The 27,545-nt window shown below is 43.5% G+C and overlaps 1 protein-coding gene across 4 annotated transcripts in view; it reads right to left on the bottom strand.

The window, feature by feature from the left end:
• CNKSR2 (connector enhancer of kinase suppressor of Ras 2) overlaps nucleotides 1-27,545 on the bottom strand; it is a 258,126-nt gene that overhangs the window by 94,649 nt on the left and 135,932 nt on the right. For all 4 annotated transcript variants that reach the window (XM_069945142.1, XM_069945143.1, XM_069945144.1 and 1 more), the window contains one exon: nucleotides 24,164-24,378. In XM_069945142.1, coding sequence (XP_069801243.1) covers nucleotides 24,164-24,378 — 215 coding nt within the window. The remainder of the gene's footprint in view (nucleotides 1-24,163; nucleotides 24,379-27,545) is intronic.

Below are 27,545 nucleotides of genomic sequence, written 5' to 3'. Positions count from 1 at the left end.
TAACGCAGCAGCTATTTACCTCTTACAACAATGGAAAGCAGACAGAGAACTAACGGTTTTGGGCCTTATTGCAACATTTTTCTTGTAGCAAAAGTCCCATCATGGCAGAAGGTTAAACACCGTGGGGCAAATAGCAAATGCGCTAGAATTCTGAACTAATTGGAGCCAAAAGACATAACTTACATTACATTTATTTTGAGTCTTAGACACTTTATAGACAATCCAGACCCCAACCATGCCTCCAATAACATGAACTCGGTAAAAGGTGATATGGCTTAAAGTGGTTATCCAGGCTTTAAAAAAACTAAACAAAAAAAACACTTTATTCCAGAAACAGACCCACTCTTCTCAGTTTGGGTGCAGTTTTGCAGCTCAGCCGCACGGCCTCCGCTTGTAGTTCCGCCGGTCCCATAGACTCACTGATATTCACTGCAAATTCTGTTATCCACCCATTGAATTGACATAAAGTGACAGCACAACTCTGGTTTCCAGTTTGGGTGTAGGTTTTGCAACTTAGTTCCATTAAAGTGAATGGAGTTTAGCTGCAAACCACACCTGACCTGGAGACAAGAGTCATATTGTCTTAGACACAAAAGTCATGTTGTCTCTGGAAGAAAGTGGCCATGTTTTAAAAACGCTGAATAACCCCTTCACAGTACAAGTAATGTTTCACAATCATCCCAAGGGGACAGGCCCTGTTTATTGTTAACTATGTCCATGAGGCTTGCTGTAAAGAATGTCGCTAAATGCTGTTAAACCAGGCCAGGCAGAATGCCAGCCCCTATAACAATGTGCAAAATAATGAAACTCTAAAAATATAAACACATTAAAAAAAAAAAAATCTATTCAGAATGTTTACTGAACCACATCCATTATCTTAATTAGAGACAAACAAGTTTCCCAGGACTGGATCCAGCTGTTCCCAACAAGAGCGGCATTCAGTTTAGTGGAAGCAGGCTGATTCGCTTCGTTTTTTGCTTCGGTATTAAATTTGCTCATATCTAATCTCTATGACCTCTAGTACAGTAGTTGTATCAACAATGTATCCCAATGTATAGATGTGTCCTTCCTTTAAGGGGTTGTCCAGGCGGTGCACTTTTTGATATACGGCTGGGGATGGGATGGGGTGTTTAAAAATTACAGCACTAGGGGCATCCGATGGGAGGGGGTTAACTACAGCACTAGGGGCATTCTGTGGGCAAAAGGGTTGAATACAGCTCTGGGGGTATCCTAGGGGGAGAGGGTTAACTGCAGCACTAGGGGCATCCTGTGGGGAAAAGGGTTGAGTAAAGCTTTGGGGGTATCCTAGGGGGAGAGGGTTAACTGCAGCACTAGGGGCATCCTGTGGGGAAAAGGGTTGAGTAAAGCTTTGGGGGTATCCTAGGGGGCGGATTAACAACAGCACTACCGGCATCCGGGAGGTGGGGTAGGGGATTAACTATAGTACAAGGGGCATTCTGGGGGGATGGGTTACTGCAGTACTGGGGATAGGGACAGGGCCGGCCTTTGGGATGTGCGACCTGTGCGCTTGCACAGGGCGCCTCACTCCCGGCCTGCTAGGGGGCGCTCTGGTAGACAGAACGCTGCACTGCACATCTAAGAAATGGAAGTTAGATGTGCTGCCTGTCTGCCGGGGCGCCCCACCAGCTGGCCGCCTGCCTCTTCCATGCAGCAGAGGTGAAGAAAGCTGAGGGAGAAACAGCAGAGAGGGAGAACTGGGACCGAGGAGGAGGCACAGACAGAAGGTAGGAGAGACAGCAGCTGCACAGGGGAGGGCAGACACACAGGAAGTGCTGCAGGAGACACGGCCCTCCCGGGAACAGGCAGGTGAGAGCTGTGGTGCCGCTGGTACAGAACACAATCACCAGCACTGAGGAGAGGAGAAGGGCTGTCACCCGGGAATGCTGCTCTTAGTTGGGGGGAAAGGTGAGCGCTGTGCTTCCTGTACATAAAGAATGGAAGGGGATGGCCTGGAATGACCTGCCCTCTGTGTTATTAACAGACTGATAACCCCATGGCGGGCATACACTCTCCTCATAGCTCCCTCCCATCTGCCTGCTGCAGGGCAGCATCATAACAGTGACAGGCACTATACACTGGGGGCTGCCATAGTGTGTGATGAGGAGCCCTGTATACACTGAGGAGGCTGCCATAGTGTGTGATGAGGAGCCCTGTATACACTGAGGAGGCAGCCATAGTGTGTGATGAGGAGCCCTGTATACACTGAGGAGGCAGCCATAGTGTGTGATGAGGGGCCCTGTATACACTGGAGGCTGCTATAGTGTGTGATGAGGAGCCCTGTATACACTGAGGAGGCAGCCATAGTGTGTGATGAGGAGCCCTATATACACTGGAGGCTGCCATAGTGTGTGATGAGGAGCCCTGTATACACTGGAGGCTGCCATAGTGTGTGATGAGGAGCCCTGTATACACTGAGGAGGCTGCCATAGTGTGTGATGAGGAGCCCTGTATACACTGAGGAGGCTGCCATAGTGTGTGATGAGGAGCCCTGTATACACTGAGGAGGCTGCCATAGTGTGTGATGAGGAGCCCTGTATACACTGAGGAGGCTGCCATAGTGTGTGATGAGGAGCCCTGTATACACTGAGGAGGCTACCATAGTGTGTGATGAGGAGCCCTGTATACACTGAGGAGGCTGCCATAGTGTGTGATGAGGAGCCCTGTATACACTGAGGAGGCTGCCATAGTGTGTGATGAGGAGCCCTGTATACACTGAGGAGGCTGCCATAGTGTGTGATGAGGAGCCCTGTATACACTGAGGGGGCTGCCATAGTGTGTGATGAGGAGCCCTGTATACACTGAGGAGGCTGCCAAAGTGTGTGATGACGAGCCCTAGTGTGTACATAGCTCTGTCATGTGTCTGTCTGTGTGTGTACATAGCTCTGTCGTGTGTGTGTCTGTCTGAGTGTCTGAGTTTGGGGAGCTGGGTGTGGTAGTTGTGTGGAGGGCTGGGGGTGGTAGTTGTGTGTATGGCTGGGGGGTAGTTTGGTGAATGAATCTGGGGGTAGTTGTGTGTATGGCCAGGGGGGTTGGTTGTTGTAGATGTGTGAATGGTGGAGGGGTAGTTGCATGTATGGCCGGGGGGGGGGGGGGGGATACGGTAGTTGTGTGTATGGCTGAGGGGTAAGGTAGTTGTGTGTTTAGCGGTGTTAGTTGTGTGAATGGCTGGGGGTAGTTGTGTGTATGGTCGGGTCATGGGTGTTGTCTGGAGGGCTTGGAGGCTGAAGGAGCTTTATGTTACCTTAAAGGTGTGTGTGTTTGGGGGGGGGGGGGGGCGAAAAAAGGTTTGCACAGGGCGCCATTTACCCTAAGGCCGGCCCTGGATAGGGATTAGCCACTGTGGAATGGGGTGTGGTTTACCTACTGGGGGCATCTACATAATGGGGTTGGCGGTTAATTATCTACCGGGGCATATTCTCATCTGGTTTTTCTCGTTCTATGGATAGGGGATAACAAGCTGACTGCTGGGAAGCTGACTGCCAGCAATAAGATTACAACACTCATAATGTAGCAGCAACACATCACCATTTGGCATCCTGCTATTTTAGTAGGAGGAGAGACCTACAAGCACAGTACATAGGATCCCTTTTCTACTGGCAAATTTAAATCATGTTAAAATAAAACTATTATTAATATAAAAAATATTGATTTAAGTAAAAATCATTATTTATTCTGAAAATACTCAACTGCATTGTGTTTTAGTATATTTTTTTTTTGTTTGTTTAGCAAAATTGAGAATAAAATAAAAAAAATCCTTTAGGTAAAAAAATAAATCAAGGTTTTAATTTTAGGTTATACAGCCAATATAATAAAACAAAACCCATAAATACATATGACTTTTCTTCACTGAATGGGATTTGAAAACTGTTCTGTGAGACATTTTATCTCTTTCCAGGTTAAACTTTTATATAGCCTCTTATCTCAAAGGTTATGTATATTTCTAAAGCAGCAGAAGATTGGAAATTAGATGTTGTTCCAGCCATAAAACTCTTGTTGAAAGTGTTTTTCTATAAAGTTAGTGGTTACTATAGTAGTAACACATCCCTTCAGGATAATATGGAATATCATAAAAATACCATTTTAAACATTTATTTCTGCCTCTTAGGTCCCCCCTGGCTTTGTGTTAAATTCAAACACTAATGCTTATAGGAAGCACATTGTGCCCATGCAGGAGTGGAAGCAGAAAAAGGAGTATTATACGTATACAAGAGGAGCAATGTGTATTTCTGTTTTGGAGCTTATTGATAATGGGGAATAGTGTTCACATCCTACAGGCAAGATAACTTTAGCTAAGCAGAATGTGGTGATAGAGGAGCAAAAATAAGTGCTACAGTAAGGCTACGTTCACATCAGTGTTTGACCATCTGGCACCATTCCGTCTACCTTTTCAGTTTTAGAGTAAGCAAAACTGTTGAATTCCTTTAAAATACCCATAGATTCCCATGATATATTAGTGTGCTCCGTTTGCCCTAATTGTGCTCCGTTTGCATGCAATCCGTTCAAGATCCGTTTTTTTTTAACGGAGGAAGAAATTGTGTTTGCATTGTTTGTATTTTTCTTTCTGTTTCAAAAAACTTATCACAAACGGAAAGTGCACTTCTGTTTTTTTTCTTACATTGTAGTCAATAAGGACGGATCTAAAACGGAAGGTATTTCCGTTTACATCCGTTTTTTTCATCCGTTTTTGCACTGAGCATGCGCAGAAGCAGCAAGAAACCAAAGAAGAAAAATAAACGGATAGAAAAACGGATGCTGACTGATGCAAACGGATGCAAACTGATGTACAAAAGTCAGGTTTTTTAAGCCAAAATACAAACGGACCATTAAAAAAAAGATGAACATTTTGCAATCAGATTGCATCATTCTGCTCACCAGTTTCTGCTCATCCGCTTAATTAATATAGGCGGATCCGTTAGAAACAAAGAAAAACGCTGATGTGAACGTAGCCTAAGTGAGCTTTTTGGTACAAAAGTAAATAAAGTAATAAAAATATAACATTTGATATACAACAGACCAGTGGCACAATATACTTAAGGAATAGAGCTGAGGGAACCGGGTTCGGGTTCGAGTCGATCCGAACCCGAATGTTAGGTATTTGATTAGCTGGGGCTGCTGAACTTGGTAAAGCTCTAAGGTTGTCTGGAAAACATGGATACAGCCAATGACTATATCCATGATTTCCACATAGCCTTAGGGCTTTATCCAACTTCAGCACCCACCGCTAATCAAATGCAGAAAGTTTGGGTTCGGATCGACTCGAGCATGCTGAAAGTATAACTGAAAAATACATTAAAAATGCTGAAAGTGTCCCAGGAGAGCAGCAATAATCCCCTCTTCCTCCATTAACACGGTCCTGTGTCTGATAATGAAGCGAGTGGTTGCAGAAGAACCCTCCGCCTTTTTAGGCAGCCATCCTTTTGGCACCGAAATAAGGGCGTATTACGCAAGATATGTCTGTTTTTTGGCACCAAAATGATGGCCCTGAAAAAGCCCAGTGTCAGTGTGTCCAGGGGTGGTTATTGTCACTCCTGGCCACCATGACAAATGCCCTATAGAAAAAACCAAAAGCCCACTTGCTGTTGCCATTTAGCATGCTGGGCCATGGCAATACCAAATACTAGAATGGCCGGTTTATGGTCACCTCACATGCCAGAAAATAATAAATTAAAAGCAATCAAAAAATACCTCAAAACTACACATCACAACCCAAATAACAAGCCCTCACGTAGCACCATAGACAAAAAAAAAGTTATAGGAATCAGAATATGGTGATAGAAAGTGTGGCAGCAGGAACAGAATAACAAAAAATGTACTCACAGACCGGAGAGGACACAGAATTCCATGTTGCCTAGGCCAGCAGTACAGTAAGCACCAGACCCAATCAAAAATATTTATTGTAATGCATATTGTCTTCCTTTTCCTCCGTGATGGAGAACTACAAGTCCAAGCTTTCCCTGACAGTTGCAGAACTTCAAGACCTGCTGGGTGTTGTAGTTTTTCTTACCCCTGGGAACCAATCGCTCTTAGTGTCGATGGGACTGGTACACAACAAATTTCTTGCAGTTTTTTTTATTGGGCTTGCTGGTGGACAATCCACAGAGTATTGCGGTATCTGTAATGTTAATCAGATTTTAAAGAAACTCCCTTTCAGCCACAACCACACAAAGTCTTTTTTTGGCCGTTTGACGGACAGTCATCATTTTGTGCTCATATAAGGGAATTTATTTCAAAACAATGGTAGTTATTTATGGATAAAGAGACGTTGTTTGGAAATAACAGCCATTATTTGAGCACGAAATGATGGCCACCAAAAAAGACGTCTATCAAACGGCCAAAAAAAAAAAAAATTGTTGTTGTGGCCTTGAACTTGGGAAAAATCCACATTTAAATGTGCAGCAGATGAATTTCTAATTGAGACATGGGCTATGTTTACACATAGTATTTCCATCAGTCTTTTTTTTAACCAAAAAACGGGGTTAAACTGACAGGACAAAATTATGATGGAAAGATTTGCACAGTTTCAGTGTTTTCAACCCACTTTTTGATTTTAGTTGAGCAAAGACTGATGGAAATACTATGTGTGAACATAGCCTTTGGGTGTGTTCCCACATACTATATGTGCTGCAGACTTTATGCCATGTAAACCAATATAAATAAATAGCTGAACACAATATACAATATACAGGCATATACAGTATGTGTGAACATTCCCTTATTGTGGATTTTCCTAAATGCCTTTACTGCAAATTTCAATGTTTATCAGGTCCTCTATAAAGGGAAACCGGCACCTTAGAATCACCAAATATTAATAGACACATACAGTATCATGGTACCTTTGTTTTTGTTTCTGTATTACTTGTAAAAATGCATTTTTTGTTCATTTGCCATGACACACAAATGTATCTGTAACACTGATGATGCCCGCCCTGCTGGACTGTACCTGTGCTCCTTCATAATGACATGTCCAGGACTGACATCATTCCGTCATTTATAATAAACTTCTATGTATTGAACACAATTCACATAAAGCGACTGTGTACCCACAATCTGCCCACCCCAAACCACTTGTACCATTGGATAGCTTCTTCTAATCAAAGATCTGTCCTGTGGTCCGTTCAGCAGGTGATGCAGTGATTGTCCTAAAAAACAACTTTTAAACTTGCAGCCCTGTGCCAAACTGGCATGGCCTAGAGTATCTGTGCCCTAACTTTGCACCAACCGTCCGTCACTCCTCATCATTAGGAATACCACTGGCAGGATTTTCCTATTCCTCTGCAGTGAACACTGCACAGGTGCCTTAACGATCCAGCCCATGTGCCGTGTTCTCACAGCTGATGAATAGGAGAATATGAGGAGAATGATGAGGAGGGCGGGGAGGATGGACGGAGAGGTTGTGCCAGCCTAATTCATACACAATCTAGGCCACGCCCGTTTGGCACAGGGCTGCCAGTCTAGAAGTATTTTTTTAGGACAATAACTGCATCACCTGCCAAACGGACCCCAGGACAGATCTTGGATTAAAAGCAGCTATCCACATGTACAAGCGGTTTGGGGGGGGGGGGGGACAAATTGTGGGTACAGAGTCACTTTAAACTTCATGAGGAGGGGGGACACTCTTGGGGTCTTTGCACTGGGCCCACCAGTGTCCTGCCTAAGAGGCCTGTTTGGTATGAATTGTGTTTCTATGCAGCACTCTGAACTTTTTGGAATAGTTAAAGGGGTTGTCCAATGCAACAAAAGCATGGCCACTTTCTTCCAAAGACAGGACCACACTCGTTTTCAGTTTGATTGGGGTTTTGTAACTCCATTCTATTGAAGTGAATGGAGCTTAATTGCAAACCCCTGGAGACAAGGAAAAACAGGAGACGAGAGTGGTACTGTCTCTGGAATAAGTGGCCATGTTTTTGTAGCGCTGGATAGCTCCTTTAATTGTTGCATTGCTTTCTTCATAATAGATATCATAAAAATCAAAGTCTGTCTGTCTGTCTGTCTGTCCTTCTGTCTGTCTGTCCTCTATAGACTTACAAACGCCTGAACCGTTTGACCCCAAATTTGGCACACAGACACATTGGGTGCCCGGGAAGGTTATTGCGGAGGTCCCGTCCCCACCTGATGTACAGGAGGGGAGGGGGAGGGGAAAGAGAGGCGCCCCATAGAGATGAATGGGAAAATCTCCTCACTGCAAACACAGGTGATATAATTAGCTGCAGCAGACACGGCAGTTGGAGCCTTAGCAACCAATAGGATTACTGCTTTCATTTTCACAGGGAGTAATGGTTGCTAGGGAAGCTGCCTCACAACATCCACAGTAATAACTGGTAGACCCCCTACTCCATCTATACAGTACATGTATATACAGGACCCCCTACTCCATCTATACAGTACATGTATATACAGGACCCCCTACTCCATCAATACAGTACATGTATATACAGGACCCCCTACTCCATCTATACAGTACATATATATACAGGGCCCCCTACTCCATCTATACAGTACATGTATATACAGGACCCCCTACTCCATCTATACAGTACATGTATATACAGGGCCCCCTACTCCATCTATACAGTACATATATACAAGACCCCCTACTGCATCTATACAGTACATGTATATACAGGGACCCCTACTGCATCTATACAGTACATGTATATACAGGGCCCCCTACTGCATCTATACAGTACATGTATATACAGGACCCCCTACTCCATCTATACAGTACATGTATATACAGGACCCCCTACTACATCTATACAGTACATGTATATACAGGGCCCCCTACTCCATCTATATAGTACATGTATATACAGGACCCCCTACTCCATCTATACAGTACATGTATATACAGGGCCCCCTACTCCATCTATACAGTACATGTATATACAGGGCCCCCTACTCCATCTATACAGTACATGTATATACAGGACCCCCTACTCCATCTATACAGTACATGTATATACAGGGCCCCCTACTCCATCTATACAGTACATGTATATACAGGGCCCCCTACTCCATCTATACAGTACATGTATATACAGGGCCCCCTACTCCATCTATACAGTACATGTATACAGGGCCCCCTACTCCATCTATAAAGTACATGTATATACAGGACCCCCTACTCCATCTATACAGTACATGTATACAGGGCCCCCTACTCCATCTATACAGTACATGTATATACAGGACCCCCTACTCCATCTATACACAACATGTATACAGGGCCCCCTACTCCATCTATACAGTACATGTATATACAGGACCCCCTACTCCATCTATACAGTACATGTATATACAGGACCCCCTACTCCATCCATACAGTACATGTATATACAGGGCCCCCTACTCCATCCATACAGTACATGTATATACAGGACCCCCTACTCCATCTATACATTACATGTATATACAGGGCCCCCTACTCCATCTATACAGTACATGTATATACAGGACCCCCTACTCCATCTATACAGGACATGTATATACAGGGCCCCCTACTCCATCTATACAGTACATGTATATACAGGACCCCCTACTCCATCCATACAGTACATGTATATACAGGGTACAACAGGTATACCAAACTGTGACTGGGTAACACTGCTACACCAGACCTGACCAATACCGCCATACTGTGCTGGATAACACTGTCATACCAGACCTGACCAATACCGCCATACTGTGACTGGATAACACTGCCAGACCTGACCAATACCGCCATACTGTGACTGGATAACACCTCCATACCAGACCTGACCAATACCGCCATACTGTGACTGGATAACACCTCCATACCAGACCTGACCAATACCGCCATACTGTGACTGGGTAACACCGCCACACCAGACCTGACCAATACCGCCATACTGTGACTGGATAACACTGCCACACCAGACCTGACCAATACCGCCATACTGTGACTGGATAACACTGTCATACCAGACCTGACCAATACCGCCATACTGTGACTGGATAACACTGTCATATAAGACCTGACCAATACCGCCATACTGTGACTGGGTAACACCGCCACACCAGTCCTGACCAATACCACCATACTGTGACTGGATAACACCATCATATCAGACCTGACCAATACTGCCATACTGTGACTGGATAACACCGCTATACCAGACCTGACCAATACCACCATACCGTGACTGGATAACACCGCCACACCAGACCTGACCAATACCGCCATACTGTGACTGGATAACACCCCCATACCAGACATGACCAATACCGACACACTGTGACTGAATAACACTGCCATACGGGTAAATACAACCCTGCAGGTATACAGGACACTACAGGTATACATGACCCCAAAACTATACACTACAAGTGCACGGGACCTCCACAAAACTATATACTACAGGTATACAGGACCCCAAAACTATATACTACAGGTATACAGGACCTCCACCAACTATATACTTCAGGTATACAGGACCTCCACCAACTATATACTACAGGTATACAGGACCCCAAACTATACACTACAGGTATACAGGACCTCAAAACCATACACTACAGGTATACAGGACCTACACCAACTCTATAATACAGGTATACAGCACCTTCACCAACTCTATACTACAAGTATACAGGACCCCAAATATACTACAGGTATACAGGAACTCCACCAGCTATATACTACAGGTATATAGGACCCCAAACTATACACTACAGGTATACAGGACCTCCACCAACTCTATACTATAGTTATACAGGACCCTCAAACTATTTACTACAGGTATACAGGACCCCCGAACTATATACTACAGGTATACAAGACCTCCACCAATTATACACTACAGGTATCCAGGACCCTCAAACTATAAACTACAGGTATACAAAACCTCCACCAACTATACATTACAGGTATACAGCACCAACTATATACTACAGGTATACAGGACCCCCGAACTATACAGTACAGGTATACAGGACCCTCACCAACTGTACACTGCAGGTATACAGGACCTCCCTCAACTATACACTATAGGTATACAGCCCCCCCAACTATGCACTACAGATATGCGAGACCCCTAAAAACTATACATTGTGGGTATACAGAACCCCTCCAACTATGCACTACAGGTATACACTATTTCCACTGATTAACTCAGATGAAACATTGCCTTTAGCTTGGCCTCCTGGGCCCCTTAGAACAAATCTATTTAACACACTGACACTTTATACCCGGGCAGCGCCGGGTACATTTTCTAGTAGATTCTATATTTGGTTTTGCAAGAAACATATATAGTTCCCAGTGTGGTGAAAATTTGCCACTTGTATTTGTTAGGGCCCCGTATAACGGTATTTAACTGTATTATTATGTTGTTTGAATAAAGGAAAAGCCATGTATTTCCCTACAAAGGACATTACAAGGAGCCCCAGCTTGTTTCTTCCACATCTCACTTATCCTTGCAGCTGAATGCAGGAGGATGAGGACTGAATTGATCTAAATAGTGGTTCCCTGGTGACAGGCTGTGTTAATGGGATTTCCTGACAACTGCTAATTCACAGGAAGATTTCCAGTGAGAAGTACAATCATATCTTACACAATACACATTGCAGACAGAAACCTTGAAAGCTATCCAGGGTGCAAAATCTGCCATTCCCCAATTGATTGCTGTGTATACAGATGCATCCTTGGGCCAGTGGGCAGCATTAAAGTGAAGACTAAACCTATAGTTTTCAGGGTCTGTCAGCCTCAGAAACCCATTATAGTATGTATGTCATTCTTTTTTCTTAAAGACACACTACAGTTTTTATTTCATTTTATTATTGTCGATATTTGTATTATATTACATATAATAGATGTACTGTATGTACATTATTATTATTATTATTATTATTATTATTATTATTATTATTATTATTATTATTATTATTATCCAGTCAGCTAATATATATAATTTAGCTAGTAATACCTTATTTGGTTGTTCCTTTCTATCTGAAAAATAATTTCCTTCGGCATAGTCATGTGATCACATACTGACCCCCTGAATATTACCGATGTTTGTGCTTACAATAGGGTCACTATCTCAGCCAGTAGAACCTCCTGAATGATGGAGCCACATGGACTCTTCTACACAAGCTTACCACTGACTGGTGATGGAAATTCCCATTAGAGTTAGTGATGATTATTATACAGCTCTTTACACGATTATAATAAATGAGATAGTCACAGTCTATTAACTTATTTAGGAGAATATAGAGATGGTTATTTCAGTGTCCTCCCAGCAGGAAGAGATGGTACTGGCTGTGGGATGCTGTGCTGATGCTTTCTGCAAGGTATTATTGGCTACTAATCCTTTCTCCTTTCTGCCATGTGGGCAAAGCGGTATTAGGAGGTTTAGTTAAGACAGGTTTGAATTTGCATCTGACCAAACTTGGATAAACTTGGGTTCTACAGGTTCAGTTTGCTCTGCTCTAGCCATGACCTTACCACTGCCCAGAGAGAGGTTTCTAGAGAAAATATATAATCTTTTATGCAACTACATGGGCATAGTACTTTGCTAGTTTATAAAATTTCTTTGCAATAACTCAGTAAAACCAGCAAAAAACAAAAAAAACAAAAAACAGTGTATCCAGGACACAACGCAGCTGCTAAATATACGAATTAAGCCAAAATAAGAAAAACAAACAAGCATAAATTTGGTTGTAACTAGAGATGAGTGAACCGGGTTCGGGTTCGAGTCCATCCGAACCTGAACTTTCAGCATTTGATTAGCAGTGGCTGCTGAGCTTGGATAAAGCCCTAAGGCTAAGTGGAAAACATGGATATAGTCATTGACTGTATCCATGTTTTCCAGGCAACCTTAGAGCTTTATCCAACTTCAGCAGCCCCAGCTAATCAAATGCCTAACGTTCGGATTCGGATGGACTCGACTCGAACCCGAACCCGGTTCGCTCAACTCTAGTTGTAACGTATCACACATATATAATACATCTGTCCCAAAGGAAAACTATGCTCTTTACACAGAAAAATTTGCCATTGTGCTTCAGACCTTCCTAAATCCTCACACAGAATATTGCTATCTTGTGTACAGTAAGGCTGGGTTCACACTGGGTACACACTGGATTAAAAACACAGAAAGGATCTGTCCACACAATGTTGAAATTGAGTGGATGGCCGCCATATAACAGTAAATAACTGCTATTATTTCAATATAACAGCCGTTGTTTTAAAATAACAGCAAATATTTGCCATTAAATGGCCGCCATCCACTCAATTTCAACATTGTGTGAACAGAGCCTTTCTGTGTTTTTAATCCACTCCTGGTTTTGGTTGCAATATGAGGACCACAATACTGACTGAAATATACGTAGTGTGAACCCAGCCCAAAAGTGTAGAAGTTGTGTAGAAGCTGTAACTTGCACTCAGCATAAGGCCCCGTTCACACTAGAGAATCGGTGCCGAGATTCCATGAGTAACCCCCCAACACACACACACGGACTCTGTGCCCAATCCTTCCTTCATCAGATTGAATGAGGGGGCTCTCCTCTCTGCTCAAACAATTGACATGTCCGCGCTGGGGGGTTCCGCATAGAATCCGTAGTGTAAACAGGGCCTAACACTGGACTAAGAAAGTAACGGGTCTTCAAGAAGACAGAGTCTTATAAGTCAGGCGATGCTCCCTAGGAGAAAGTATGCTCCCCTTTAGAAGGCAAAATACTTACTCTCTGTGCTACCTATCAAAGATTGCTACCCAGTGTAGCAAACCCTCAGTGGATGTCTTGTAGCAAATCTGCTGTGTGAAATCCGTGACAGACTTGTTAACATTTATGTATCCCAAATCAGAGAGAGAGAAGAGCATAACTGAGCATGTCTCACTGTTCATTGTGGAAATCTGTGGGGGTCTCAGAGGACAGACCCTGACCAACCAAACTTTTGAAATATCTCTAGGACATAGTACACATTTTTAATTTGTTGATTTTTGGATATCGGTCCAGAAGTGTTCTTTTCCTTGTGGCTCAATTAACCCTTAGAGGACCGGGCCAATTTAAATTTTTGCGTTTTTGTTTTTTCCTCCTTGTGCTTAAAAGGCCATAGCACTTGCTTTTTTTCACCTAGAAACCCACCTGTGCCCTTATTTTTTGCAATGACAGGCTGAATTTGTACAGCGAAGTACACTGCAAAAGCAGGAAATAATGAAATGGGTGTTGAAATGGGGGGAAATTTTTTTCAATTTGGAGGGGTTTTGTTTTTATGCCGTTTGCCATGGGGTAAAACTGTCTTGTTTTATATGTTCCTCGTTACGGTTACAAAAATATGTAACATGTATAACTTTTATTTTATTTGATGGCTTTAAAAAAATTCAAACCATTGTTAACAAATATATGTTCCTTAAAATCGCTCTATTCCCAGGCTTATAGCACTTTTATCCTTTGGTCTATGGGGTTGTGTGAGGTGTCATTTTTTGCACCATGATATGTTCTTTCTATCGGTACCTTGATTGCACATATTTGACTTTCTGATTGCTTTTTATTACAAATTTTCTGGATTTGATGCGACCAAAAGTGCGCAATTTTGCACTTTGGAATTTTTTTGCACTTATGCCGTTTACCGTGGGAGATCAGGAATATGATAAATTAATATTTTGGCAGATTATGCACACGGGAATACCAAACATGTTTATTTATTTTTATTTATAACATGGGAAAAGGGGGGTGATTAGGGGAGCGGGCTTTTTATAAATAAAAACACTTTTTTTTTTTTTTTTAATACACTTATACTAGAATCCCCCTTTACGGCGCAGACCCCGGCCGGGTTAGAACACGGGGATCGCCCCTCCGCGATCACTTCGCGGGGGTGCGATCCCCCCACTTGACACTAGGGAACAGACTGCAAGTAGTAATCAGATGACAGCTAGATCTGATTACTTAATTAGTGGGCAGGCCCCACTCTGAACACCCCTAGGCGGCCCAGGACGTATGGGTATGCCCAGGGTCGTCTAGGGGTTAAAAGATTATTAAAACAAGATACTGTCAGGTGATGTATATGTTAGATGTTTCTATGTGTGGCCACCTAGTAGTTGTCATGTCATCTGGAGCCTGTTAAAGGTTCTGCCTGTAATTTAATATTGAACTGGCATGACGCCAGTTCGATACCAAATTACAAGCAAAACCCTCAAGTACCTAACTAAATTCAAGGAAAGGTAAAAATGAGCACCTGTGTATAGGAGCAATTATTTTAGTATCCAGACAGTGTAGCAGCTACTGAATACTAATGCAGGGAACAGAATGAAGAAGTTATCTGTGTCACTGCAAAAAAAAAAAAAAAATTACAGGAAAGAATCCAGAGCTAGCAAGTAATAAACAATTAATATAGATAGATAGATAGATAGATAGATAGATAGATAGATAGATAGATAGATAGATCGATCCCAGCAGAATGTCTTGACTCAAACCATGCAGTGCAGGGATGATTATTTGTTACAGAGAAATTTTCCCTGACAATATGTCACTGCCACTCATTATCTGCAGAAACAAGGTGGGCCCAGTGGTTATCCAAGTCCATGACCTTCCTTCCTAAATAAGGTGTAAACAATATACAGTAGAATACAAAATGTCCCGGCACTCAAAAATGCACAGGAAAAAGTCGATAACGGACGAGTCAGAATATTTCAGGTATATTCATTCTCATTTTAGAAAAAAAAATCTTCTTTTCTATGTACACTAATAATCTTTACGAACGTTTTATAAAAAATATATATATATATATGTATGTTCCATAATTAAGGTTTGGGCTTAGGACTGGTTATGTGGGGTTCCCTATGGGTAATATAATAGGTTGGGGCCCACTTAGACTTACTGAACCCCTCCTCCCCTTCCTCAGGTTGAACCCCTAGCTATGCCTCTGCTCCTGTGGTTTGGTTTACAACTATATGGTTAACTGAAGTGGACTTATGACTGTGTGAACTGGTACCAAGCTAAAACCCCACAATGAAAAACCACTTTAAGGGTGCCTTCACATGTACCGGATCCGCAGTGGATTTCACGCTACGGGTTTGCAGCTAAATCCGCTGTGGATCCATGTAGTGTGAAGGTCTATGGGTTACATATCCGCAGCAGAATTTTCATAGCACTGCGGACATGTAACCTAGCCCCTTTAACCCCTGCAGCCCCGGTCCGGAGCATACACCACCTGCTCCAGGCTCCTGCTTGCTCCGGGACCTCCCAACATCTCCCGGCGGTAAGCCAATCAGTGCACTGCCCCACCGCAGCGCACTGATTGGCTGACTGCCGGAAGATGTTGGGAGGCTCCGAAGCAAGCAGGAGCCTGGAACAGGTGATGTATGCTCCAGGGCTGCCCCCAGCCCGGAGCATACATTACCTGCTCGGCGCCACGGTTGTGTGAGGCTCCCGGCTCCCCTTGCTCCTCATCAGCCAATCAGTGCACGGCAGCACTGATTGGCTGATGAGGAGCGAGGGGAGCCGGGAGCTTCACACATCCGCGGTGCCGAGCAGGTTATACTTCGGCAGCTTTGGGCCGGGCTGCGGGCGGCCGGGGGTTAAAGGTGCTGCAGATCCGGTACGTGTGAAGGCACCCTAAGGTTGAGAATGTCGCTGTCCATGAACACCTGGGTAACAGTGACCACAATATAGTGACTTTTAGCTTGAAATGTATAAAACACATACATGTTGGGAGGGCAAAAACATTTAATTTTAAAAGGGCCAATTTTCCTTGTTTAAGGGCTGAACTTAAGGGCATAGACTGGGAGCGGCTGCTGTTACATACCGATACTGATAATAAATGGGAAATCTTCAAATCCACATTAAATAACTGTACTGCTAAATGTATTCCTATGGGTAACAAATATGGGTATGACAAACAAAGGGCATTCAAAAAATACAAATCAGAGGGGTCAGATGTAGCCTTTAAACAGTACAAAGAGGTTAATAAAACCTGTAAAAAGAAATAAAAGCAGGAAAAATTCACAATGCAAGGCAGATGACCATAGATAGCAAAATAAATCACAAAAAAACTAAAAATAAATGCAAAAAAAAAACTAAACAAAAACAAGGTCAGAGCATGTATCATGTAGAACTGGGGATCATGAGAAAGCTAGATTACTTAATGGCTTCTTCAGCTCTGCATATACAAAAGAGGAGGATGGAGCTGAGGTGGGTGGGGCCAGTGCTGAGGTGGGTAGGGCCAGTGCTGCTAACATGTGTAATGTACTGAAATGGCTTACCATAGATATGGTCCAAGATAAATTAAATAAACTCCATGTAACCAAAGCTCCAGGGCCTGACTGATTACACCCCAGAGTTCTTAGGGAACTCAGTTCTGTAATTTCTTTACCCTTGTATGAAATATTCAGTGATTCTTTAGCTGGTACTGGGCCAGGTGACTGGTTCAAGGCAAATGTAGTGTCAATCTTCAAAAAGGGCCCTAGGTCTTCTTCAGGTAACTATAGACCCTTAAGCTTAACATCCATTGTGGGAAAACTATTTGAGGGGCTTATAAGGGACTACATCCAGAAATATGTAGTGGGTAACAGTATTATAAGTGATAACCAGCATGGTTTTACTAAGGATAGAAACTGTCAAACCAACCTAATATGTTTTTTTATGAAGAGGTGAGTAGAAGCCTGGATAGGGGGGCAGCTGTGGATATAGTGTACCTGGATTTTGCAAAAGCGTTTGACACAGTCCCTCATGGGCATCTGATGGGTAAAGGCCCTATTACACAGAACGTTTATCGGCTGTATTCGGCCGATATCAGCCATTACAGCCGATAGTCGCCCCGTGGAATAGAAGGCAGCGATCAGCCAACATCGCTCATGTTGGCTGATCCTTGCAGTCATTTGTCTTTCAACCATGTTGAAAAACTATCGACTGTGATAGCTGTTATCTACTGCCGTCGCACCGTGGAATAGGAGCTGCAGCAGCAGACTGCCACTATCCTCTATGGGCTGCCCGGACGATCTAGCAATAACCCCAACAGCCCCCACGCAGCGCCCCGTGGCCCCTTCCGCACTCACCCGCGGAATGAGGGGAATGGGTAGTAAACGAGCGCTGGCAGCGCTCGTTTGCTCCTCACAGTCGGCCCATGGAATAGGGCCTTAAGTTAGGATCTATAAATGTGGAAAGTTTATTTAGTAACTGGATTGAAAACTGGCTTAATAATCATACCCAGAGAGTAGTGTTCAATGATTCCTACTCCGAATGGTAGTCAAAAAAAGTGGTGTACCCCAAGGGTCAGTACTGGGCCCCCTTCTGTTTAACTTGTTTATTAATGATATTGAGGATGGAATTAACAGCAATGTTTCTATCTTTGCAGATGACACCAAGCTTTGTAGTACAGTACAGTCTATGGAGGATGTGCAGATGTTACAGGATGACTTAGACACACTGAGTGTTTGGGCGTCCACTTGGCAAATGAGGTTCAATGTGGATAAATGTAAAGTTATGCACCTGGGTACTAATAACCCACATGCATCATATGTCCTGGGGGGAGTTACTCTGGGAGAGTCGCTGATGGAGAAGGATCTGGGTGTACTTGTAGACAATAGACTACAGAACAGCACACAATGTTTTTTTATGTTAAATGCATTGGACAAATTTGACAAATTTTAATTTGATAGTATTTATCAAAACAGATCTGCCATTTTTCCCCTTTTTGTGGGTTTAATGGCAAATGAATGCTTATCCCACAGTTTAAGAGCACACATTATTTTGCTATTTTGCTAAGTACTTTTAACCAAAACCAGGATTGGGTTGAAAACACAGTATTTTTTTATCTAGCCTTTTTATGGAGGTAAAAAAAAAAACCAAGCATGACGAGTCCTGATGCCTTATTTAGCCATGAGCTCAGTAACACCCCTGTCTATTTTAAAGGGAAACTCACAGACAGCTCTTTTTACACAGCCTGCAGACTTTGCATAGGAATCACTCCCACACATAAAATAAGCAATCCTAACCTATGTAATTTCCGCAAGTGCAACTTCTTTTTTTTTTTTAAGAAAAGTAGCAATATAAGAAGAATTATATAAATGACTAAGAACACTGTGTTAGCGTGTACTCTACATTTAATATAAGATTTATAATGCCAGACGCTCCCCAGAACAGTGCACTAGTGTTTCTTTTTCCATACTCTCTAAGAATATGAAATATTTTGTGTTATTTGCAGTTTTCCACATCTCAGGTTTAAGGCGGTGATTATATAAAAGGTATTGACAGGCCGTGCTTCTTGCACTGAAGTTTTGTGAGGAATTTTACACAACATGGTGACAGAAGGTGTCGTGTGATATTATGGGGCATAGTATGAAACACCGGAGGCAATGGGCTGTGGATGGCTCTCCAACCTACTGTATTCACTGATATAAATTGAGCCTGTCACATGTCAGAGTTTTGTTTTTATTGGTAAGTTCAATGTCCTGAAGCGGTATAGGGAGTACGTGAGTAATCTAGCAGATCAGCAATTCTGTGGTCTAGAAGGCAGCCAGGCTTTTTGTCCAAAATGGAAGACGTACTGAATTCCTGTGGTGATGGAGAACACAGGCATATACATATAGCATGTATAGATTTTAATATAGATGTGACACATTAAGATGGTGGCTCCTTCAGAGAGCAGGTCCAAGTTAAGGACAAAATGTTATATTTTTATTATATGAACAACAAGTCTGTTGCTTACATTTCATAACTGGGGCTTACATTCCCCTTCCCCATAGAGAATACATGAACATTTGGCTATGCTAAACATTTATATGTATTGGGGAAAAGAACTGTTCAGTCGCCAGCTATTGAAAATATATGACCACCTTTAGTTACGGTCTTGGAGCTGGGGTCCCATTCGATCACTAGAATAAGGGGCCCATGTGCTCTCAGAACCATAATGCCCTGTTATCTTATAGCTTAGAGAATTCCATGTCTCAAAACCATGTTATGCAGGCATATCCTAACCGAGTATATCGACAGGCTTGTCTTCAGGAGACAAATCCAGAGTGCTCCTGTCCTATGCCAGTACTAGGCTTATTGGTAGGACATGGTATAGGATATGGACTGGGTATTGTGATACTAGACAGGAAAGGATAAAAGAAAACCAGGATCCTCATTAGATCTAGCTTCTTATAATAATGTTATTAAAAAGGTTATTCTATAGCTTCAGCAAAACTTTAGACTAAGTTGCTATTAATTATCCATAACAATAGCAACCACATTATAAATCAATATAAAGTTGATGAAGTTTCTAAATTAATAAAAATAATGGGAAACTAAAGGCAGCAGTTTAATTATTTCTGCGCTCTATAAATCATTTCCTCACTGGCAAGAAAGCAGATATTGATCTGAACTGACCTATTAGGGAAAGGATTCCTGCCCTTGTAGCTGAAGGGACGTTTTGTTTCCACACTAATTTCCTTATGAAGTGTTAGAGAAGTGAGAGATTATGTGCGAGAGTGACAGCGAGAGAGTGAGAGATTGTGTGCATGAGAGTGTATGTGCAAGCTAGAAAGAATGTGCGAGAGAGAGAGAGAGAGAGTGAGAGTACAGTATGTGCAAGAGAGAGAGAGAGAGAGACGGAGAGATTATGTGCATGACAGTGTATGTGCAAGATAGAAAGAATGTGCAAGAGAGAGAGAGAGAGAGACGGAGAGAGAGATGGAGAGATTATGTGCATGACAGTGTATGTGCAAGATAGAAAGAATGTGCAAGAGAGAGAGAGAGAGAGAGAGAGTGAGAGTACAGTATGTGCAAGAGAGAGAGAGAGAGAGACGGAGAGATTATGTGCATGAGAGTGTATGTGCAAGATAGCATGAATGTGCAAGAGAGAGAGTATGTGCAAGAGAGAAAGTGAGAGATTATGTGCATGAGAGTGTATGTGCAAGATAGAAAGAATGTGCAAGAGAGAGAGAGAGAGAGAGAGGGTACAGTATGTGCAAGAGAGAGAGATGGAGAGATTATGTGCATGAGAGTGTATGTGCAAGATAGAAAGAATGTGCAAGAGAGACGGAGAGATTATGTGCATGAGAGTGTATGTGCAAGATAGCATGAATGTGCAAGAGAGAGAGTATGTGCAAGAGAGAAAGTGAGAGATTATGTGCATGAGAGAGTATGTGCAAGATAGAAAGAATGTGCAAGAGAGAGAGAGAGAGAGACGGAGAGATAATGTGCATGAGAATGTATGTGCAAGAGAGAGAGTATGTGCAAGAGAGAGACAGAGAGATTATGTGCATGAGAGTGTATGTGCAAGATAGAAAGAATGTGCAAGAGAGAGAGTATGTTCAAAAGAGAGAGAGAGTATGTGCAAGAGAGACGGAGAGATTATGTGCATGAGAATGTATGTGCAGAATAGCATGAATGTGCAAGAGAGAGTGTATGTGCAAGATAGAAAGAATGTGCAAGAAAGAGTGCGTGAGTATGTGCAAGAAAGAGTGAGAGTATGTTCGAAAGAGAGAGAGAAATCGCAACAGAGAGATTATGTGCAAGAGAGAATGTTTAAGAGAGAAAGAATGTGCAATAGAGTACTGTATGTGCAAGAGAGGGAGATTATGTACAAGAGAGAATGTGCAAGAGAGAGAGTATGTTCGAGGGAATGTGCAAGAAAGAGTATGTTCGAGGGAATGTGCAAGAGAGGGAGATTATGTACAAAAGAGAGAGAGAGTGCAATAGAGAGAGTACAGTATGTGCAAAAGAGGAAGATTACGTGCAAGAGAAACAATGTGCAATAGAGAAAGCTCTGAAATGCACAGAAAAAAATATTACTATCATAATAATAATGATAATAATAATAATAATAATAATAATAATAATAATAATAATAATAATAATAATAATAATAAAAATAATAAAATAAATCGGGAGCAAAACTGTTCTCCCAGTAGAAATCTCAGAAGGTGAAAATGTTCACCACTCACTAGATGTATACGCCCAAAACAGTTTCCACATGCAGATCCGCTGCAATCCTCCCAGACAGGCTCGAGGTCTCCTGGTATTGGAGATATTTGCACAAAAAAGAAGAAAATGGAGAGCGGATACTAATATCATAAATAACCAATGAACAATAATAATATTGTTATTAATGATACTAGTATCAGCTCTCCATTTTCTTCTTTTTTTGTGCAAATATCAATAGAGAAAGAGGGAGAGAGGGAGAAAGAACATGTGCTATAAAGAATGTGCTAGATGGAAGGAAAGAAAGAGCCAGAGAGAGAGAGAAAGAGAGAAAATGTGCAACAATAGACCAAGATGAAGCAAGTGGGGAAATAGGCTAGGTTCATATTCATACTAAATATGACCATGCTCTTAAAACTTCCATTTTATTTATTTTCTTAAAATCTAAACCTACAAACATAAATTTTTGTTACAGTAATCCTTTGAAATGCTAACATGGTAATTTTTGGGTTCTTACAGCTGTTATTGAGGCCCAGAGAGTTCTTTACATGGCACACAGCTATTTCTCATTCTCTCCGTTACAGGGGGGGGACACAGTTACTTGTTCCCTTTTTTTGCCAATCAAAGCACACCATTGCGCTTACCACTCCCTAGTATGCCACAACTTAAGTGTTGATGAAAATTCACTGGACTGAACAGGATTGCACTGTGCTGGGGGATGATATAGAGCACAGGAGAAGGGAGATATGCATTAACTGGCTTTTCAAGGCACTACAGTGAGTGGCCAGAAATGAAAAGCAGTAACAGCAAAGCAAGGAAGGGGTTACACTGAGTTCTTAACTGCTACAATGAATAGAAAGCCTTGATTTACCTTTTAAGAACAGTTAACTTCTCCTAGACAAGGAAGGCAGAATCACAGCTTGCATGTACTATACACAGCCAAAGCTCTCTCTTTCTCCTGTCCTTAACAACAGGTAATGACCAGCAGATTGTAAAGAATTTATAGATACCTAGTGGAAAAGATATTGCAGCTTTTTCTGGGGTAAGGAGTTTAGTTAGAGATGGTGTCCTTTAAGCGGACCAATACATTTCAACTTAAATGCGTGTCTCCATTTGACAAATTTCCGTCAAGATCCATTTTCTGTACAGTTGAACGACAGGTTCCTAATGGATTTGATTTCATGAAATCAAGTTTATTGGTAACGGGATGCTACAGATGTTGTTTCCTGTGACATCATCCTGTCCGATCTTTTTTTTTTCCACGTGACGAATGTTTCAACAGGATAAATAAATGTGGTGTGCACATAGTTTTAGAAAATTCATATGCATCTTCCTATAGACTGATTTGTGACATCCAGTAATGTCTCTGAACATTTGTAGAGCTCCTACAAGCAGACAATGCTGCCTATAATAAAAATGTGACTTTTTCCCTCAATGGAAATATTTGGGGAAATATGACTCTCACCTTTAGGTCATGTTTGCAAGGTGCAGGTTTTAACATTTTGTTTTATTACTTTTCTGCTCTTCTTATGTGGGGGAAACAAAAAATCAAACACATAAAACCAAAAACATACAAAATGTTATTAAATTGTACTGTGAAAAATAGTCCAAATATAAAACCCAACTTCTTTTATTGTAGAATAAAACATTTGAATCTTTGTATAGACATAACCAATGATTTACTTAAAGGGGTTATCTGGGTAACAGAAACAATATTCTTAACTATCCCCCTTCCCAATACCACCCTATGTCTTATATACATATATAACCTATCTTGCACCCTTTGCCTGTTTTTTTCCCCTCATATTTCCCCGCTCTGGTTGTATAAATTCATCTTGTCAGTGTGCACTCTGCCCAAGTTCAGCTCCCTCTTCCCCCTCTATTTGTATCAGCTCTGCTACATCATCAGCTAGTATGAAATACATACTGGAGTGATGTGATGCAAAATCAGTGAAAAACAGTCCTATGTTTACTGTGCAATAGTAATAACAGAAGTGGGCAGGAAAGAAAGCTAAGGGGGGCGAGTATGCAAACGGACCAATTAGGGAAATGCATGATGGGAAATGTAGTTTCCTGGCTATCACCATCTTGGATATAGATCTACTTTAAAAAAAAAAAAAAAATGTAACTCGGGAATGACAGCAGCTAGAAAGACAGGAGACAGCTCAAAATACTCAGGGAGACTTGGTGAGTAAAACCAGCAAGCATTTAATTTTTTATAGTATTACGTGGATAACCTCTTCAATGCATGAAAATAAGACCAGATTTCAGAAGGCATGCTACTTACATGATATGAAGCTGTGTCTGCTACTGAGGGACTGACCACCTCCTGCCGCAGGGAATCCATTTGTGCTCCAGAGAGTAAACCATAATGACTTGGACTTGTATTTTTCTCTCCTTTCTTTTTAGATTTCTTCCCTGTGTCCTTTTTGGTACTTCTTTGCATCATAAACTCTTCTTGAATTATTTTGTCATTGCTCATGTACCGCAGCAGAGAACTTTCTGAGCAAAATGGAAAGAAAGACTTCAAGGACCTCAAGTAACTTGGAGGAAACCAATGATAAATGAAAACTTTAGAGAAGATGTTACTCGTTACATTGTTACATTGTTGATGTTACATTGCTCGGCTGTAGACCAGAGAAAATTGCATTTATGTTCAGTTACAGATAAATTAGAATGATGTCTTCTTCCCATAGGGCACTATGTCAAAAGATGCGTTTGGGATTCACACTTATTGTACATGGTTACTGTATTTACCAGACAGTTTAAATGTATTTCAAGCAATAAAAGATTACATCAGAACAAAAAAATTATAGGCCCTCAAGGCAATCTGTGATGATGAGAAAAACTGTAAGATTTTCCAAGACTACAAGAGCTATCTACTGTATATGCTTTTCTGAACATCGCTCTGCTGTTTATCAGATTCTGGTTGTTAGCTTTCATAACATACTGCTACATTCAGGTATTTTATGCAGTACGGCGGAAAATGGTGCATTTGTCTTGCATATAGAAAATCTAATTTACATAAGTACGTCATATACTAGGGGTTTATTATTCTCAATGTCACCAATTTTCTCCAAAACACACAAATTTGTAAAAAAAAATTATATAATATATATATATATATATATATATATATATATATATATATATATATATTTATTAATAATCACAACCAGCGTATAGATTTCATATTATGTGAACACATTTGGAATACATGCTGCTTTTAAATCACATCTTTTTTGTTATTATTTTTAGTGTTTCAGAAAACAAACGAACCCCACATTGTAAAAAGGCATTTATGCAGTATAAGCTTCTGGTGCATACGTCCATTGTAGCCATAGGGCTTCATTTACCCAGTTGAGCTCGGTAATAAAGAAGTATGCAGTAAGCAGCTAAGCCATTCCCCAGCACAGAATCTGTTCACTTCAATATATGCCAACCTCCATAACTATCAGCTCAGAATCAGGGCCGTATTTGCCACTAGGCACCCGTGGCACCTAGGGCGCTAGGCACCTAGGGCACTAGGCACCTAGGGCAGCGCCCTGCGGGGGGCGGCACCCGCAGGACACATTTCTTTTATTTAATTTTTTTTTTTTTTTTACCCCCTCCGCCGCCCCGCCGCTGACATCCGCGCCCGGGTGGTGCGGCAGGGGGGGGGGGGGGGTCTTGTGATCAGTCGGCCGGGGGATCAGTCGGGCGGCAGGAACAGAGGCAGGCTGGGAAGGAAGGTCCCCCTATGCAGGGCCGGCGTGAGCTTCCGGCATAGACTGTCACACAGGCCGGAAGCTCACAGTGCAGCCCCGCGATGCCCGAACTTCCCTGCTCAGCAGCGGCGTGATGACGTCACACGCACGCTGCTGAGCAGGGAAGTTTGGGCATCGCGGGGCTGCGCTGTGAGCTTCCGGCCTGTGTGACAGTCTATGCCGGAAGCTCACGCCGGCCCTGCATAGGGGGACCTTCCTTCCCAGCCTGCCTTTGTCCCTGCCGGCCGGCTAATCCACCGCCCCCCCCCCCCCCCCCCGCTGGTCCCTCTGCCCCCCTCCAGCTGGTCCCTCGGCCATCCCCCCCCCCCCCCGCTGGTCCCTCTGCATCCCCCCCCAGCTGGTCCCTCTGCCATCCCCCCCCCCGCTGGTCCCTCTGCATCCCCCCCAGCTGGTCCCTCTGCCATCCCCCCCCCCCCCGCTGGTCCCTCTGCCCCCCCCCGGCTGCTCCCCTGCCACCCCAGCTGCCCTCCCATCTTCTCCCCCTGCTCCCCCTCCCCCTGTCGCCCCAGCTGCTCCCCCTGTTACCCAGCTTCTCCCCCTTTCCCTGCCACCCCTAGTTGCTCCCCCTCCCTGTCGCCCCAGCTGCTCCCCGTTACCCAGCTTCTCCGCCTTTCCCTGCCACCCCTAGCTGCTCCCCCTCCCCCTAGCTTCTCCCCCTGTTCCCCAGCTTCTCCCCTCCCTGTTAACCTGACTGCCCCCCTGTCGCCCCAGCTGCTCCCCCTGTTCCCCAGCTTCTCCCCATTCCCCAGCTTCTCCCCCTGTCGCCCCAGCTTCTCTCCCTGTTCCCCAGCTTCTCCCCTCCCTGTTAACCCGACTGCCCCCGTCGCCCCAGCTGCTCCCCCTGTTCCCCAGCTTCTCCCCATTCCCCAGCTTCTCCCCCTGTCGCCCCAGCTTCTCTCCCTGTTCCCCAGCTTCTCCCCTCCCTGTTAACCCGACTGCCCCCCTGTCGCCCCAGCTGCTCCCCCTGTTCCCCAGCTTCTCCCCATTCCCCAGCTTCTCCCCCTGTCGCCCCAGGTTCTCCCCCTGTCACCCCAGCTTCTCCCCCTGCCACCCCAGCTGCCCTCCCATCTTCTCCCCCTGCCACCCCTAGCTGCTCCCCCTCCCCCTGTCGCCCCAGCTGCTCCCCCTGTTCCCCAGCTTCTCGCCCTCCCCCTGCCACCCCATCTGCCACCCCATCTTCTCCCCCTGTCGCCCAAGCTTCTCCCCATTGCCCCAGCTTCCTTCATCGCCCCAGCTGCTCCCCCTGTTCCCCAGCTTCTCCTGCTCCCCCTGTCACTCCAGCTACTCCCCAGCTTCTCCCCCTCCCCCTATCACCCCAGCTGTTCCTCCTGCCATCCCCAGCTGCCTCCTTTCCCCAGTTACCCCCAGCTGCCTCCCTTCCCCAGTCACCCTGCTCTGCCCGCCTGCAGACGAGTTGTGGTCGGAGAAGTCATTATGATGGCTGCACCAGATGGAGAAGAAAGAAAAAAGTGAGCAACGGCAATCGGAGAAGACGTCACCTGTGAGTCATTAGTAACTGCACTGTAATCACTTCTATAGTGTGCAGAGCCTGTGTACCATTGGGGTCTAAATGGGTCAGTGTATGGTTTGCGGTAGTGTACTGACAGCCCTGCGGTCACTACAGTACACTAGCACAAACTTTTAAACTAGAATGCAACTACAACAGCTGCAGGTACTAAAACTCCCAGCATATCCTGAGGGCTGCAGACTTTCAGTACATGCTGGGAGTTGTAGTGCCTGCAGCTGTTGTAGTTGGGTCCTATACACTAGTGCTTTGTGGGAGATCAGAATACATAGATTTGTAGGGGCTCAGTGCAGGGAAGTGACCCCAGAACATCACTAATAGGGGATAGAACAACAACATCTCCCCCTATCCCCTATTAGTGATGTTCTGGGGTCACT

Source organism: Dendropsophus ebraccatus, chromosome 11 (genome assembly GCF_027789765.1).
Source record: "Dendropsophus ebraccatus isolate aDenEbr1 chromosome 11, aDenEbr1.pat, whole genome shotgun sequence".
NCBI classification, from domain to species: Eukaryota; Metazoa; Chordata; class Amphibia; order Anura; family Hylidae; genus Dendropsophus; species Dendropsophus ebraccatus.
The sequence above is the reverse complement of the archived record's forward strand: the minus strand, read 5'-3'. Positions and strand labels throughout refer to the sequence as shown.